Raw genomic sequence first — 14,608 nt, 5'->3', positions numbered from 1 at the left:
GACAAACAGCAAAAGCCCAGGTCTTTCTCTATTATTTTTATTTTTTTAACTAAAAAAAGAAATCACAGGTAATTTTTCCAGTCATTTGCTGTTAATCCTCAGTAATGTATTTTTACGAGGGAGAGAAAAACTGGTTTAAAAAAGAGAGGAGGGGGAATGATGCTTCCAAACTTTGGAACAGTTGTGATTTTTCTGTTTTCCTAAGCCTGCCTTCCTGTAGCCTGTCCACCACCTAATCTATTTGTTATCTACCTCGTAATTCCCATTTTAGATGGGACTTCCCCATTTTGGCCCATTGGTTTCCTCCTACCACCTTCTAAGTTGTCCCACATTCTGTTTTAACTTTCTTTTCTTTCTTTATTTACGTCCATTACAGCCAGATCTCTATGGCTCACAGATGTGCACAGGGAAGCTCCCAGAGGTGCGTCACAGGCCCAAAAGAATCTTGCATCAAAATGCTTCTTTGAGATGTCATAGCACTGCAGCAGCAGGTTGATGTGTGTGCAGTAGATTTGTTGCTTGGCTTATCCCACTTTTTTTTCATTAATCCTAAACTTTGGAGGCCCATGTCACACATTGTTTTGTGGAGAACTTCTTAGGAAGAAGCTATATTAAAGTGTTTACCTAGATCGGGGCGGCACCAAGGCTGAGTTTAAATGTGCTTCAGGTGTAGTTTTTCATTCAGTAAGCCCTACAATTCGATGGTAGGTGTTGGCTGTGCAGTAAATGGGGAAAATTACAGGCTTTCAAATTTAGGAAATTATACTGGATATTTAAAGCAATTTTTCATCAATATAATTTCAATGCAGAGCTGCGGCTTTCAGCGATTGGATCAATTTTCAAATGCCACCCTCACTTGTAAGATGTCTGAGAATTCATGCAAGGCTTTGGCGCACTCAGCCTGTTTTCTGAGTCCCTGGTTTCTGTATATTTACAGTAGAGAACCTACAGAGCTACAGGAGGTCAGAAAAGAGACATTCTTAGCAGCAGTGGTACGACTCAATGTTAGGATTTTGAGAATTTAAATGCAGATTCTTAACCCCGCAGTGTTCCCTGGTATGCTGAAAATTAATTGTATCAGGGTGGGGTTTACCTTTTAATCAGACAGCAGTGATCATTTCAGCAAAATGTGTTTGCGTTACTAAGCATTAAAAATCCAGTGTAAAGCTCCTAAAATACACTGTGGTGTCCACAAATATAGAATAGTCTTGTTATGTCTGCACTGAATCACCAGGAAAACAAGCTAAGCCTTAAATCATTATTCCATGGAAGAGCAGAGTTGATTTAAAGATGAGTTTCATGCACTTTTTTTCCTATCACGGTCATAACTTTCTTTTCTTTTTAAAGTTGGATCCTGGTTTTAGCTCTATATTTTGATAGAGAAGAGAATGATTGCATCTAATGTATAAGCTACTAATTTTAATTGTAAGGTGTCAATCAAAATTTCTGAAAGTAATCTTACAGGTAGCATGGGATCTTGGTAAAGATCTGTGAGGCTGTGGCTGTTAAATACTCTAAATCCACATTGTTTCCACTTGACATCTACAGGGCATTCCAGAGCAGTGGGCCAGGCTACTACAGACCTCCAACATAACAAAACTGGAGCAGAAGAAGAACCCACAAGCTGTTCTAGATGTTCTCAAATTTTATGATTCCAAAGAAACAGTAAACAACCAGAAATATATGAGCTTTACGTCAGGAGGTAAGTCGACACCTCACTGTGAAAAAGGGAGTGTCAGGCCCCAAAATGAGTCAGACCGAAGTTCAACATTCAAGTGCTCAAGAAGCAGCCTTAAAAAATTGCACTTTGTGGAATACACCCAAAATGAATTATATTTCTCCTTTTGTCCCCTAAATGTCATTGAAACTGTGACTTTTCTTTGTCACTTGTTTTTAGAACTAAGTAAGATACTAGATGGAACAATCATTACTGTTTTTAGTCAGAAGCATTAGTGGCCAAAGGTCATGTTTACTTTTGTTTCTTCGCATCCTTGTTCCTTCACAGTGTTCAGATTGGGGTATGGGATATACTTGTTTCATGCATTTTATGAGTTACTGTTGGATCCTTTGAACAATAGGTTACGGACTATGAAGATTTTTTGTGATAACTTTGCGATAGAGGAGAATTTTCAAGGATTTTCTTGCGTTAGCTGTAGAGAAGATTAGGTTGCTATGCATAAATTCACAAACAAACCTAGACTGGCTGCTATTGTGATGTAAAAGGAATGTCGCCACAGAGGCTGAGAAGGAAGGCATCAGTGTCCAGAGCAATCTCCATAGCATGCTCATTCCAGGAAGATCCTCGTGATTTAGGCATTACCATCCAAAAGCCTGCAAATGTGATGGGGGTGTCATTTTTTCCCTTGGTTGTGTACAGTCTGCAAAATTGTAGTGTAGCATTGCAAAAATGAGGGAGCGCAAGTCTGTGCTGCAGTTTGCATTTTTTTTTTTTGGCCCATTCTCTCTTTTTTTTTTTGCCTGACAAACTCTGGCTGGCGTCACATCTAGCAAGTAAGCAGAGGTTTTTACTAGGTGCAGCATATCTGGCTTTTGTATCGATGTGTTCTTTTGCTGTTCCTTAATAACTGAGTTGATTTTTTAAACAAAAATGGTAAGCTCATGTCAACAGCTTCAGCTAATAAAGGGGTGTCTCTATCCAGCAGGGTGTGGACAGCATTTGTAATTTAACCTGTGGTGGTTCAGTTCCCTACACGTGATAGTCCGTGGCAGTGGAGTCTGTAATTTCCTCAATTTGCTGGTTCAACCAATACAACTTCCAAAATGCAAACTGGGAGAGCTTCTCAGAAGTACTTCTAAAAACTGTGCAATTATCTCCAGAGTATACTAACATTTCTCTTCTTTTGAGGGAAAGGATTTTTTTTTTCTAAATTCCATAATTAAAAGATTTGACTGTCTAGCTTGACACTTAATGTTTGCTAAAATAGCAATTACTTTTGTGATGAAATGCAAAATTCAAAACAGTTAGTGTATGCTCCTGAACACAGGAGCTGTTACTGTGCTATGTCAGAATAGAACTGCCATGGCTAAGGGGGATTTTGGGGAAGCTTTCATGGGGAAACATTTTCAGCAAGCTAAAGAGAATTTATCTTTTTTGAGAATTTATCTTTTTTTTTTTTTTTTTTTTTTTTTTTTTTTTTTTTTTTTTTTTTTTTTTTTTTTTTTTTTTTTTTTTTTTTTAAAAAGCTGCTTTAGCTCTTGGGCGGAACAGAAGCATTGACTATTAAAGAACAATTTGCATTTTCTTGACCAAGTTTCTATTTATTTTATTTACTGGCAAAACAGGGCAAAAAATAGACTCAAGAAACTGTAGAAAAAGACTAACCTAGTATATTGTCCTGTTATCTTGCTTGCTATGTAAAATAACTGTTGCTACTGGAGGGATGTTGTGAAAGAAAAATGCTATCTATTTGGATTTACTTGTTCTGTGGGATTCCCCACAACAGGCAGTTTTATAACAGCATCTGGTTAATTTTCCCTTGCACGTTTTAGATAAAAGCGCCCATGGATACATAGAAGCCCATCCTTCGGTGAGTGTGAAAGTAACCTTTTACTGTCATAGCGTTTAAGAATTGTGGAGCAAGCTGTGAGCTTTGCCTTTTGCGATAGAGTGCGAGCCTTGGAGGCTGAAAGAAAGTATGTTTTAGTGTCTGCAGCAGCAGAAAAGGGATCACTGGCTGTTTTCTAATTTTCTGTTTAAGAACTTTTAAACAGACGAAAGTCTGGTTTTGCAGACGGAAGATTGCTTGCTGTTCTTAACCATGGTGGAATATATAATTCGCAACAATATGCAGTACTGTCTAATTAGCCCATTTTAATTTAGTTTTAACAACTTAGAATTCATTTCTATTAAATTTTGTGATTTATCCTTAGTACAGCTGGATATGTAGCTGAATATAAATAAGGTTATAATTGATACGTAACTCACTGGAACCATTGAAAGAAAGTTTTAAATAATCATCTACTCTAATTAATACTGGATTGCCATAGCAATCCCAGAGATGTAGTCATGACATCCACATTAATATTGACCAGATTTATTAGTGTTAATGTTAGTGCATTAAATAGCAAATGACTGAATGGGGATTTGGCCTTTATTTTCAAGTGTTAAGCAACTTAATTTTAGGTTTGTGATTACACAGCAGAGTGTGTATAATGAAATGAAAATATTCTTTGAATATTTACACTTCAGATTTTCAATTGATGCCGCTTTCATTATCTTTAATAAAACGCACTTTTAGAAGGAAGTTTGGGGTTCACCAGACCATAGTGACCCTTCCCAATAGCTTTTCCAGTGGGTATGGACACATTGGCAGATGCTGTGGTATTTTGTCCTAGCAGACATAGACAGTGGTGAGACAGTCAAGATTTCAGCTTTCAAAAGTTACCGACTCAGAGGATGCTGGTTGAATGTTATAGTGCAGGGAAAACAACTCTCTGACAGGATCGAGCAGTCATTGGAATTACTTTAATTTCATTTCACTCCTTAATGGGAGGCTGGCATTAAATAATATGACATTGTATATGTTCTAGCTGCACAATTTAGTGCTGTCAGACCAAGCATGGAGCCCAGTGGAAAAAATAGTTACAAGAATTTGACATAACAGAAATGTGATTATTCCCTTCTTTATTTTTGCCTTAATCATCTTCTATCCCCATGTAAGCAAAGTGCTAACGATGCATAGAAGGCTATACACTGATCTAATATATGCCAAAGTAACATTCACCTTCCCATTAGGGCACCCCTTGAGTTGGCCCCTAAACTGGTGTTTAGAATGTCTGACGTGTCATTCCCTACTTGGGCCAGATTAGTAGCCTGTTTCACAGTTTACCTTTAAAAGTTGGGTAACAGAACTGAGTCTCACAGAAAATATAATACTCTGTGTGTGTGTGCATCTAGATGATAGTATGTTCAAGTACAGGTGACTTAAGGCAGCGATACAGTCATCTATTCAGTAACACACAGGCGTGAAGATTAGATCTCCCTGTTTCCTGCGGGCTGTCCCTTACTGGTATTTATACTGGACCAAACTGATGCCATTTTAAAGATAACGCAAATGAGATGTGAATATGTAGAATAGTACCTTTGGTTTGCTTCAGTTCTCTAAGTGGCCTGTTGTAGCCAGCTTTAAAGCAGTTGGTAAACACTTGACAAGGCACCTTTTCAGTTTTTTTGTTTCACCAGCAAATTTGTGGCAACGCGATATACCCCCTGCCTCTGAGTAGCAGCTGGGACTGGTGGAGGGGTTTCAACTCGCCTAACACTAAATATCTGCACTGTAGGCTTCGGTTTACACGTAGACAACTGATCAGCCAGACTTCCCTTGCCTGCCCCATATTTGGAGTCTGCCTGAAGGTCGGCTGCACCCTGGCAGTGGCTTTTATTCTCCGCTGCCTATAACGGGAGCCTGGGTGAGCAGTCGGGATGCCTGCCTGGCAGCCCCGGGCAGGTCGGCAGGATGCACCATGCTGCTGAGGGGGCTGCGTTCGCTCTGGGTTACTGTTGCGGTAGGAAACAGGCAAACGGTGGAAAGATCAATGTGTTAAAGAGGAAGATGGTGCTGAAAAAGGAGCTACTAAACAGGGAAATTCAGCACTGTGGAAACAGGCAATATGATTACCCCACAGGTAAAACAGTAAAGAAACAAATAGCCTTTCTCTCCAAAACCAAATTCCCAGCAAGATGACGAAGGAGGCTTTGCACTTCGAAGTGTGTTAATTAACCTAGCCAGTAGACACCTGTTAGCTTTAATTAACTGTTACCAGTTCTGTAGACACAATGCCAAAGCAATTGACCAGCAACTAGACATGATTTCTAGTGATATATTCAAGCATTAAGTTTTGTGAAATTAGACTTTGACTAAGCATGGGAATGATTTAGTTGTTTTGATTAGCAAAATTGATTAGCAAAAATGAAAAACACCAAGACAAATTAACAAAACGGCACGGTAATTTGTAACCTTTAAATTGTATTGTGCCGTGTGTAACTTAGAACTGAGGCCTGTAAGACTATAGGCATGTCTAGATTGGTTTCTGATGTCTAAGCAGACTAAAATTGTGTGTAATTATCAAACCTCCCAAGTGCCAGAATGGTGACTGTCACTCATGTTACTGTCTGTCCACAGAGCACAAAAACAGCATCAGAACCCCCGCTAGCTCCCTCTGTTTCTGAAGAAGAGGATGAAGATGACGAAGAAGAGGAAGATGACAATGAACCTCCGCCTGTTATCGCACCACGGCCTGAACATACAAAATCAGTAAGTCCCAGCTTTGGTGTAATTCAGAGCTGCTTGTTTCTTACCATACAGCACTTGCAGATGAAGACTCTGAGGGCTGGAGTCCTACCATGACATAGTGCTTCACCCAAGCCCCTGACACCAGGAATATCTGTTTTGAACTTCCACATTTAGTCATGAGTTTCCTGTGATTCTGATAGGGTCCGTCAATTTATCTTAGTATCAGATAAGAGGTAGCATTGTGTCTTTTAATGCTACCAGTGTAAAAGTGAGCAACTTTGTCCAAAGTATCTGTGTAGGCTCTCTGTCATCAGTGGAGGAGAGCGGTCATCAGATGCAGTTCACACCCTTGCAGGATACATAGGAGAAACTGTCCCCTGGAGGTACCTGTCCCTCTCCACAGACTATATGAGTAGCTAAATGAACAGCTTAGACTACACCCTTAACTTTTACATGACTGAAGTTGGGTGAGAAGAATCCTACGCAGCTATGCATTGTAAAGAGAAGGTAAGTCTCTGAAGGACTGGAACGCAGTTCCTAATGGCGCTCCCTAAAGCTTGAAATACTGATGAGAAGTCAGTTCAACAGTTACGATCAGAAAAGGGAAATGCTCCCTGCTTCTATTCAGACACTTACGTACCAACTAAAGAGTCACTTTGTTACCCATGAAAACACCTGAGTATCAAGGAACAAGGCTCTGGGGCCCTGGACAGATCTATTTCTGTATCCTTGCAACACAGTAAATTCATTGTTTCAGTCATCTTTCAGAAAATCAATGAAGATTGAAAATGAAACTGGCCATGCACTTGTGTAAAACTAGCCTTTCATTTTTGCCTGTTTAGTTTGAGAAGTGGACAGCAAAAACAAACATTTTAAGAGCCCTGGATGTGGCAGACAGCATCTTCCTAAGGGTTTGCATTTGAAATATGATCTCAAGGGCATCTCTGCAAGCCATCTTTCTGACACAAAATAATTTCTTTTCACAGATCTACACACGCTCCGTAATTGAACCTGCAGCTGCACCAGCACCAGCTAAAGAAGCCACCACTCCCCAACCTGAAAACTCAAACACAAACACTTTGTACAGAAACACAGACCGGCAGCGAAAAAAATCCAAGATGACAGATGAGGAGATCCTAGAGAAACTGAGTACGTATTCTGTATTTCTTGTGTGATAAAGCAGTGTACTGTATGCATGTCTCAGGATTATATGTACCGAATGTTCATCTCCAGTTTAGTGTCACGGAGTCACTTATGACTCCCCACACAAACTGTTACTGTGCTTAGAGGAAGCAAGAGAGCGCTCTAGGAATTCCTTCTGCCTCTGAGGGCAGCTATGACTGGGTTGGATTTGGCTGAGCTTCCTTCTACGCTAAAGGCAAAAGTAGAGATTGTTTCTGGTTGAGCAGGAGGCTGTGACCTAGTGAACTCCTGTGTGCTGATGGCCAAATTGAACGGGATATTTGGGTTCCTAAATTCTCTTTAGACTCCTGACTAAAGAGAGTCTCTTTAGTCACCAGTCATCTGAGCCAAAATACTTTGCAGAAATCTGTTGGGGTTTTGTTTGTTTGGCTGGTTGTGGTGTTTTGTTTTTTTTTTTTTTTTACCAGTAGACAACTACAGCACTAAGCTGATTCCTTCAGCCTCAAGGAGCTCTCCTGCCCCAAATATTCTATTGGTGTCGTTTCTATGATTGTTGTTACTCCTACTACTTCTACTAATATATCAGAGTTCGTTTTTATAAGAATTCTATGTTTTTGTCAGAGAGAACTCCTTTGAAAGAATGTCAGTTGACACCATGGGTAGAGAGGAAGAGGTGTTTTCAATGTGCCCCAAAAGAAAAAAACAAACCCACACTTTTATAACAATCCTTGTTTTATTTCTTAGCCTTATGCTTATAAAGATGTATCAAAGAGACACATCGATGTGGCGTGATCAGGTAAAACTGCACTGCAAGCATTTCTCGGGAGCCAGCCTCCAGCACATCCACTGTATATTCCTCAGATACGTGGCACTTTGTCATAGCTAATTCCCAGCCAGTTAATACTATTAGAATCCTAACCATTGGCCCCAAACCCCTGCACAGCTCATACTCTAGGAAAACACATCAAGCCCTTTGTGATTGTGCAGTACAACCAATTCAGTCTGCTTCTTGCATGTAATAGCTGCCAGTGCTATGTTCTCAGACAATAAATTAACCAATTCAGGCTGCTTCTTGCATGTCATAGCTGCCAGTGCTATGTTGTCAGACAATAAATCCTTGGGTTCATAACATAGCCCAAATTAATGTGTCTACCATTAACTGTTAGGACAAAAAGTGGATTGATCTACACCTCCTTGTGTTTGATCTCAAAGCCAATAACGTTCTGTCTTTAATGGGGGCAACTGCTTGTGAAGGGGTGCAGTCTGGCTGTGGCTTCTTCGCAGTGGTTGTCAATGCTCGTTCTTGTGCTGTACCAACCTTTTCGTCATACCTGCCCTGCCACTGATGGCTGGTGTGACTGCAGAGGCTGAGGCCTTCCTTAGCTGTGAGATGTCAGCTGCTTGTGTAGAGTTTTCTGCACCCTTAGCAGGTTGACAGGACTATAAAGAACTGAATCTCAGTGCCATTAGGGAGTATCCAAGGGCTAAGTTGAACACCTTTAGCTGAGGGCACAATGAAATAAATTCCAGAGCAGATAGTTACCTGCAGGTATGTCAGCTTATAAAGGGAGGAAATACAGCTTCTTCAGCTGAGGCTACATGTTTGAGGCAGGCTTCCACCATGAGATCTGCAGGTACCCTGCATACACAAACCTAAGTATGCATATCGTTTATTCAAGCTTCTGTGTATGCCAGATTAGGACTGAGCCCTTGAGGAGTTGCGGGTTATATCTTTGAGATGTTACATGCTTTCATGCTTTTTCTTTCTTAAGAATTTGATACCAAGTGAGCAAGGTCTGAAGGTCTGCCTTGGGCAAATTGTGATGTGGACAATGAAAATCTTTTTGTGCTTTCATGAAGCTATCTGAAAACGGGGGTGATGCTTTTTTGTTATAGTCCTGGGCTAATTATATTTAAGCATGTGTGGTGATTGGGTTTTTCTGTTTTGTTTTAACTCGTATGACTTCTCCACCTTGCCTATTTCCCCCACAATTGATTTTATGCCACTTTTAGGAAGACGTTCCCTGCTCTCTTTTACCTTAAATTGCTTTCATAATTCTTTTCTGCTTGAAATAACTGGGGTTTTTTTAGAGCCACTTTCATTACAAGTTTTACTAGGGAGTAAAGCCTGAAATACTGAGATAAGATCAAACAAAATTCTATCTGTAATGAAATCATGAATATGTTCCACTGTAATTATAAAACAGAAGTGGCCCAATTCTGCTTTCTTATCCACTTAATTTAGGACTTGATAAAGGAAAGTGCTTAAAGACATCAAAATAGCTGATACGTTTATCTTTTGTCTAGAGTAGGGAGTGCTTCTCTGAACTGGAGCCGCGTACCACTCACTTTGTTGATTTTAGTGCCGTCATATTTGACGTGCATTGGCTTAGCACAGGAAACCAGCCACAAACAACTAAGTTGTGAAAGCAGCTGCTCAAGTTTTGAGGAAAAACACCAGAAACCTGAACTGCAAAATCAGGGGCAAATTTGGAAAATTCTTTTTCAAAATATTTGTTCTGCAGTCTTTTTCTTTATTCTTTTCTAACGTGAACTTCCACAAACTTCTGATATCTGTTCTGATAGATACACAGTTCCATTAACTAGCTGAAAATAGCACCTAGCCAGACACGGACAACACAGTGTTTTTCCTGTTGTCCAGCCCAGCACAGGATTACGGCAGTGTCTGGTTTAGTACTGCGGAGTCTCATGGGGATCCCTGTCTGGGGGATGGTTAAGCTCAGTAGTGTGAGTGGGAGGGTATGCTTTCTCATCTCGCATCCCTTCTTCCAGTCAGTTAAAAGGGAGTCCCAGAGTCCTTTGGTCATATTCTTCTTGACTGAAGAGGTATTTTGTAGTGGAAACCCACTATAGAGAAGCAGAATGAAAGCTTCGTCTTACATTATACGTTTCGGTGAGATGAAACTTCAAAAAGTTAACCAGGTCCTGAAAGCATTACGTCCTTGGCTTGGACTCCAGACAATCCAGTTACTCTAACTCTTGCAGGCTGGCACAGCAGGGCGGGACCACTTCAGGCTACTTGAGGCTGTGTCGGCATCCTCTGCCAGCAGGCAGGCGCTCACGCTGCCATCAGCAGTGGGCACTGGCTGGCGTTCCTGGAGTGCCGGGTGAGGGGACCGAGTACCGTGGGGCAAAGGAAGCCTCTTCTCCTGCAGCTCCCATTAGTAATCTTGCCAAGGCCAGTAAAATTGTTTTAGCAGGGAGTGTACCAGATGGTGTTGATGACCCGTCATCTTGCCATGCTGGCAAGCAGGATTCCTGGCTAGGCATCTAGTCAGATGCCCATTTGGATGCTAAAGCCCTCTGCTCCAGAGAAATGGCCTGGACCGGGGAGAGAGGTGTTTCTTACTACTTACAGTGAATGGCGCATCACCTAGTTTTGTTTTGAATGCACAGGTGAACAAATAAGTATATGTTTGTATTTGTAATACAGGAATATTGCCAGATCAGTCAAACAAAATATGCTGTGAAACATTGGAAGTATTTCCTCCTGAACTAATCTTCTTAAAGTACTTAGTGATGTATGTTCCAAGTTAAATCTTTAGAAGTCATTTGCATTGAGCCATCACCTTAGGCTTCATTGTTTGTATTTTATCTAGGAAACTACCAGACCAGAAAAAACAAGATTGTTGGGGTTTTTTTTTTAATTATTCCTTCAGATTTGTTTGAGTTTATCAGATTTTGGCTCTTCATTTGACACAAACACAGTATCCTAATTACTGCTTTCTTTCCTTCACGTGCAGACTGCCTACACCTCTGAGTGGGCAAGAAGCCGTCAAGCAGTGCATGCTTTAATTTTGGCTTTCAGTGGCACATGAGCTCCACAATGGCTGATGGACCCGGACTGTCCCGTGCCCTGTGCCGGACAGGCCGGCCCTGCCTTCCCGCTGCTGCAGCGCAGAGCTGCCGGGAGGCGGCAGCACCCCATCTGGCCTGGCTTCTGAACCGCATCGCCTGTACTCATGAAATTATCAGCATCTCATTTGTGCAGCTGTCTGTGTAGCACTAGCGCCTGCGGAATATTGCTGTTCTTGTTATCCATCACGGCTGTGCTTATTTGTGAAGATCAGCATGTGTGAAGTGTTGAGAGTGCGAGTCAAATGCTAGTTACTGATCCAAGTCAGGTTGAAGACAAGCAGTGTGGTTCTTAAAATGGCACAAGCAAGGTCTTCTTCAGAACTTAGCCTGGTAATAAATTATGAGGGTCATAGTTCTTAAAGCCCCGTAATTATTGATTATAACATGAGATGCTGTTCTTTAAAAACATAAAGGCATTCTTTTAGCAAACTGCTGAAAGGTTGAAAAGATCCCATCCTGGAAACACTTTGCAATATTCTTCCTGTTCTGAAAATGGCGCCTGTTCATAAAAATTGATTCCAGAACCCAAGGTGCATTTACTCTTTGGAAGTATTAAACCTTCTGTTGAATCACACAGAGTATTTATTCCTAAGAAAGTAAAGGTTCTGTTCTTCAGCTCTCATTAATGTTTATAGACAACAAACACTTGTTCTTTTCTGGTATCTGTCTCTGTGAATGTTTCTCCATGTTCTTAGTTTCCTGTCAAGGTAACTCTCCAAAGGACTGTAGAAAATCAGTCTTCGTGGAGGCCCTCTGTGCTATGGAGCTGACTGTATTATTATTGTTGTTGTTACCCAACTGACTACAAATGGCTCACAACCCCAGACAGTGGGGCAGCATTTCTGATCTGCTGGAAGGTGGTATCTCCATTTTTAATTGAGCATCTTGAATTTTGTTTCTTTCAGGGAGCATTGTGAGCGTGGGAGATCCTAAGAAGAAATACACTCGATTTGAAAAAATTGGCCAAGGGTAAGTCCAATCACAGTTACGTATACAAAAACATGGGCCACGTGTTTTGCTGGTGTAATTTCAAGTGTGAAGTCGGGCAAGCGCCAAACATGTTCAGACACTAGGTTTAGATTCAGATTCTCCTGTCTCTCAGTACTGATCAGAATTTATAACTGTGGTCAGAAGGCATCATCAAAGACAACTTGATGCTGGCAATATCTTGTCTGCAGCAAGGAGCAGGACCTGGAAGATCTACTGTCCCTCAAGTGTGTGGCACCTGTTTGCTTATTTTCTTAGGAGAAATCATTTTTGTATGTCTCAAAATAATATGGCCACGCTAAAGAAAGGAGAAGAAACTTTATTCCCTAAAAGAGTAACCTACCACCTGATAGTTGTCAGATAAATAACAGTTCTCAATAACATTTCTTTCAAATATTTTGCTTAAAAAAATATTCAGTGATCAGGATTATAACCACATAGTTTAGAAACTGAAACCAGAGATTAAATAATAAGCTCGCTTTTCTAGCAGAGGCAGTAAAAAACAAAAATTCAGTAACAAACACGGTGTCGATGCACAAAGTGTGTGATGAGAAAATGCATCATCTGCCTGATGGCAGACCACTCATGGATCCTGCAGGTTTTAGGAGCTTACTGAAAATAATCAACCGAGCTATTCCCTTTTGAAACCCAACTTCGCTTACTGTAAATAGGAAATATTTCAAATCAATCCTATGTGAGAAGGCAAGAACAGAAGAAATTACATCAAAATTGGGTATCTGACTTGCATTTTAAATACGGACAGACTCCCTGCTCGGTCAAAGTTTTCTTGGCTGTGTTGTAAATCCAGGACGGCTAGCGCCATTTGTGTAACACCAGGATCACACTGCTGTCAGTGTATGACAGAAGCTATTTACTGACATCAGGAGATATTTTTCTGCCTTAACTGTTGATGAGGTTTGAACTCAGGGTAGCATGTTGCTGGCCTAGAACTGATACATACTGCAGAAAGCCAGACACACTCATGCTCTTTCTCTAGCAGGCTTTATCATAGATATATCTTGTTTGGTAGGGTACTTGTGCGAAGGTGTTTCTGCTCCATTCATTGTATGAAGACCCTTTTTTCAGATTCCAGCTTGCTTTCTACCCGAAGCTTTGGTTCTTACTGTCATTTGTAAAATGTCAGTGGACACTTGGAGCTGTGCCAGTATCTCAAAAGATAAGTGTCAGCTGAAGAAGTGGGAGAATAAACATGCGTGTGAAGCAGATTATTGCTGTCACCGTGAGAATATGACCATCACCCTCACATTCTTTTATTTTGACAGTCCTAGGAGTGAGCTTTTACAAAGGTGCCTCAACAACTGGTGGAAAGACAAGTGGCTAATATCTGGCCTAAAAGGGTATCTAAATTGATTTCCTCCAGCTTTTAGTACAGCCTGAAGATTGCATGCCCTTCTTACAGAGGAGTGAGTGTGCTGCCGTAACCAGCTCATGACTGCAATGCCGCAGGTCAATTTACAGTGATGGGGAAAGATCCTAAAGAAAAAAATCATCACAAAGGTAATCAAACAGGATGATCAGGAGGAACCGGACTGCTGCATGGCTGGAGTTAGCGTGTCTGTCTGCAGCAGGGCTGGGCTGAGATGCACTGCCTCAGATGGTGCTGATGGTGCTTAGTTGGTGCAGGTGCCAGTTCCTGAGCTGCCTGCCTTTGCAATGAGTTGGCTACAATTATGCCAAAGGCACTACTAGTGTTGGAAGTGAGTAGTTTTTTAGTAGCTGCTAATGAGAGCACTGCAAGGCAGCAAGAGACGTGGCTGCTCAGAGAACTGCAGGTAGAGAGCAACTTCTTACATAAGGAAAAGCAACTTAACCGGCACGTAGCAGTCGATGGCTGCATACAGCTGGTAACTTAATAAACAGTGTGATGGTTTTACAGCCATTTTGCAGTGAACGGTAGTCAGCAGGCCTGTACTGAAGGAACAGGTCAGCTTCAGTGCTGAGTCTCTGGTTTGTCATCTGTCTCCGGTTGAGGACTGAAAATGGTGCTGACACCAGAGGAAACTTAGTTAACTAGTGCTTGATAAAGAGGCTGTGTTTGCTCAAGCAGTGTTAGCTCTTGCTAGAAAGACAAATTAATATGGAGCCATGAGCAGCCTGGGTTCAGGTTGTATTTTTTAACTTGTACTGCACTGCATCAGTGACACAGATCTAATTGTGGGCCCTGGTACTTATAGAATCATAGAATCATTTAGGTTGGAAAAGACCTTTAAGATCATCACGTCCAACCGTTAACCTAGCACTGCCAAGTCCACCCCTAAACCATGTCCCTAAGCACCACATCTACACGGCTTTTAAATACCTCCAGGGATGGGGACTCCACCACT

At 41.2% G+C, this 14,608-nt stretch overlaps 1 protein-coding gene across 2 annotated transcripts in view; it reads left to right on the top strand.

The window, feature by feature from the left end:
* The window catches only part of PAK3 (p21 (RAC1) activated kinase 3), a 68,584-nt gene that overhangs the window by 39,072 nt on the left and 14,904 nt on the right, over window positions 1-14,608 (top strand). The window contains exons 4-9 of one of the 2 annotated variants that reach the window (XM_019471340.1): window positions 377-421; window positions 1,549-1,702; window positions 3,511-3,548; window positions 6,144-6,275; window positions 7,241-7,403; window positions 12,182-12,245. In XM_019471340.1, coding sequence (XP_019326885.1) covers window positions 377-421; window positions 1,549-1,702; window positions 3,511-3,548; window positions 6,144-6,275; window positions 7,241-7,403; window positions 12,182-12,245 — 596 coding nt within the window. The remainder of the gene's footprint in view (window positions 1-376; window positions 422-1,548; window positions 1,703-3,510; window positions 3,549-6,143; window positions 6,276-7,240; window positions 7,404-12,181; window positions 12,246-14,608) is intronic. The other variant, XM_009276553.2, reaches the window with a different exon arrangement.

This window comes from Aptenodytes forsteri, unplaced genomic scaffold (genome assembly GCF_000699145.1).
Source record: "Aptenodytes forsteri isolate BGI_AS27 unplaced genomic scaffold, ASM69914v1 Scaffold107, whole genome shotgun sequence".
Classification (NCBI taxonomy): Eukaryota; Metazoa; Chordata; class Aves; order Sphenisciformes; family Spheniscidae; genus Aptenodytes; species Aptenodytes forsteri.
Note: the sequence above shows the minus strand (reverse complement) of the source record. Positions and strands in the feature narration are given on the sequence as shown.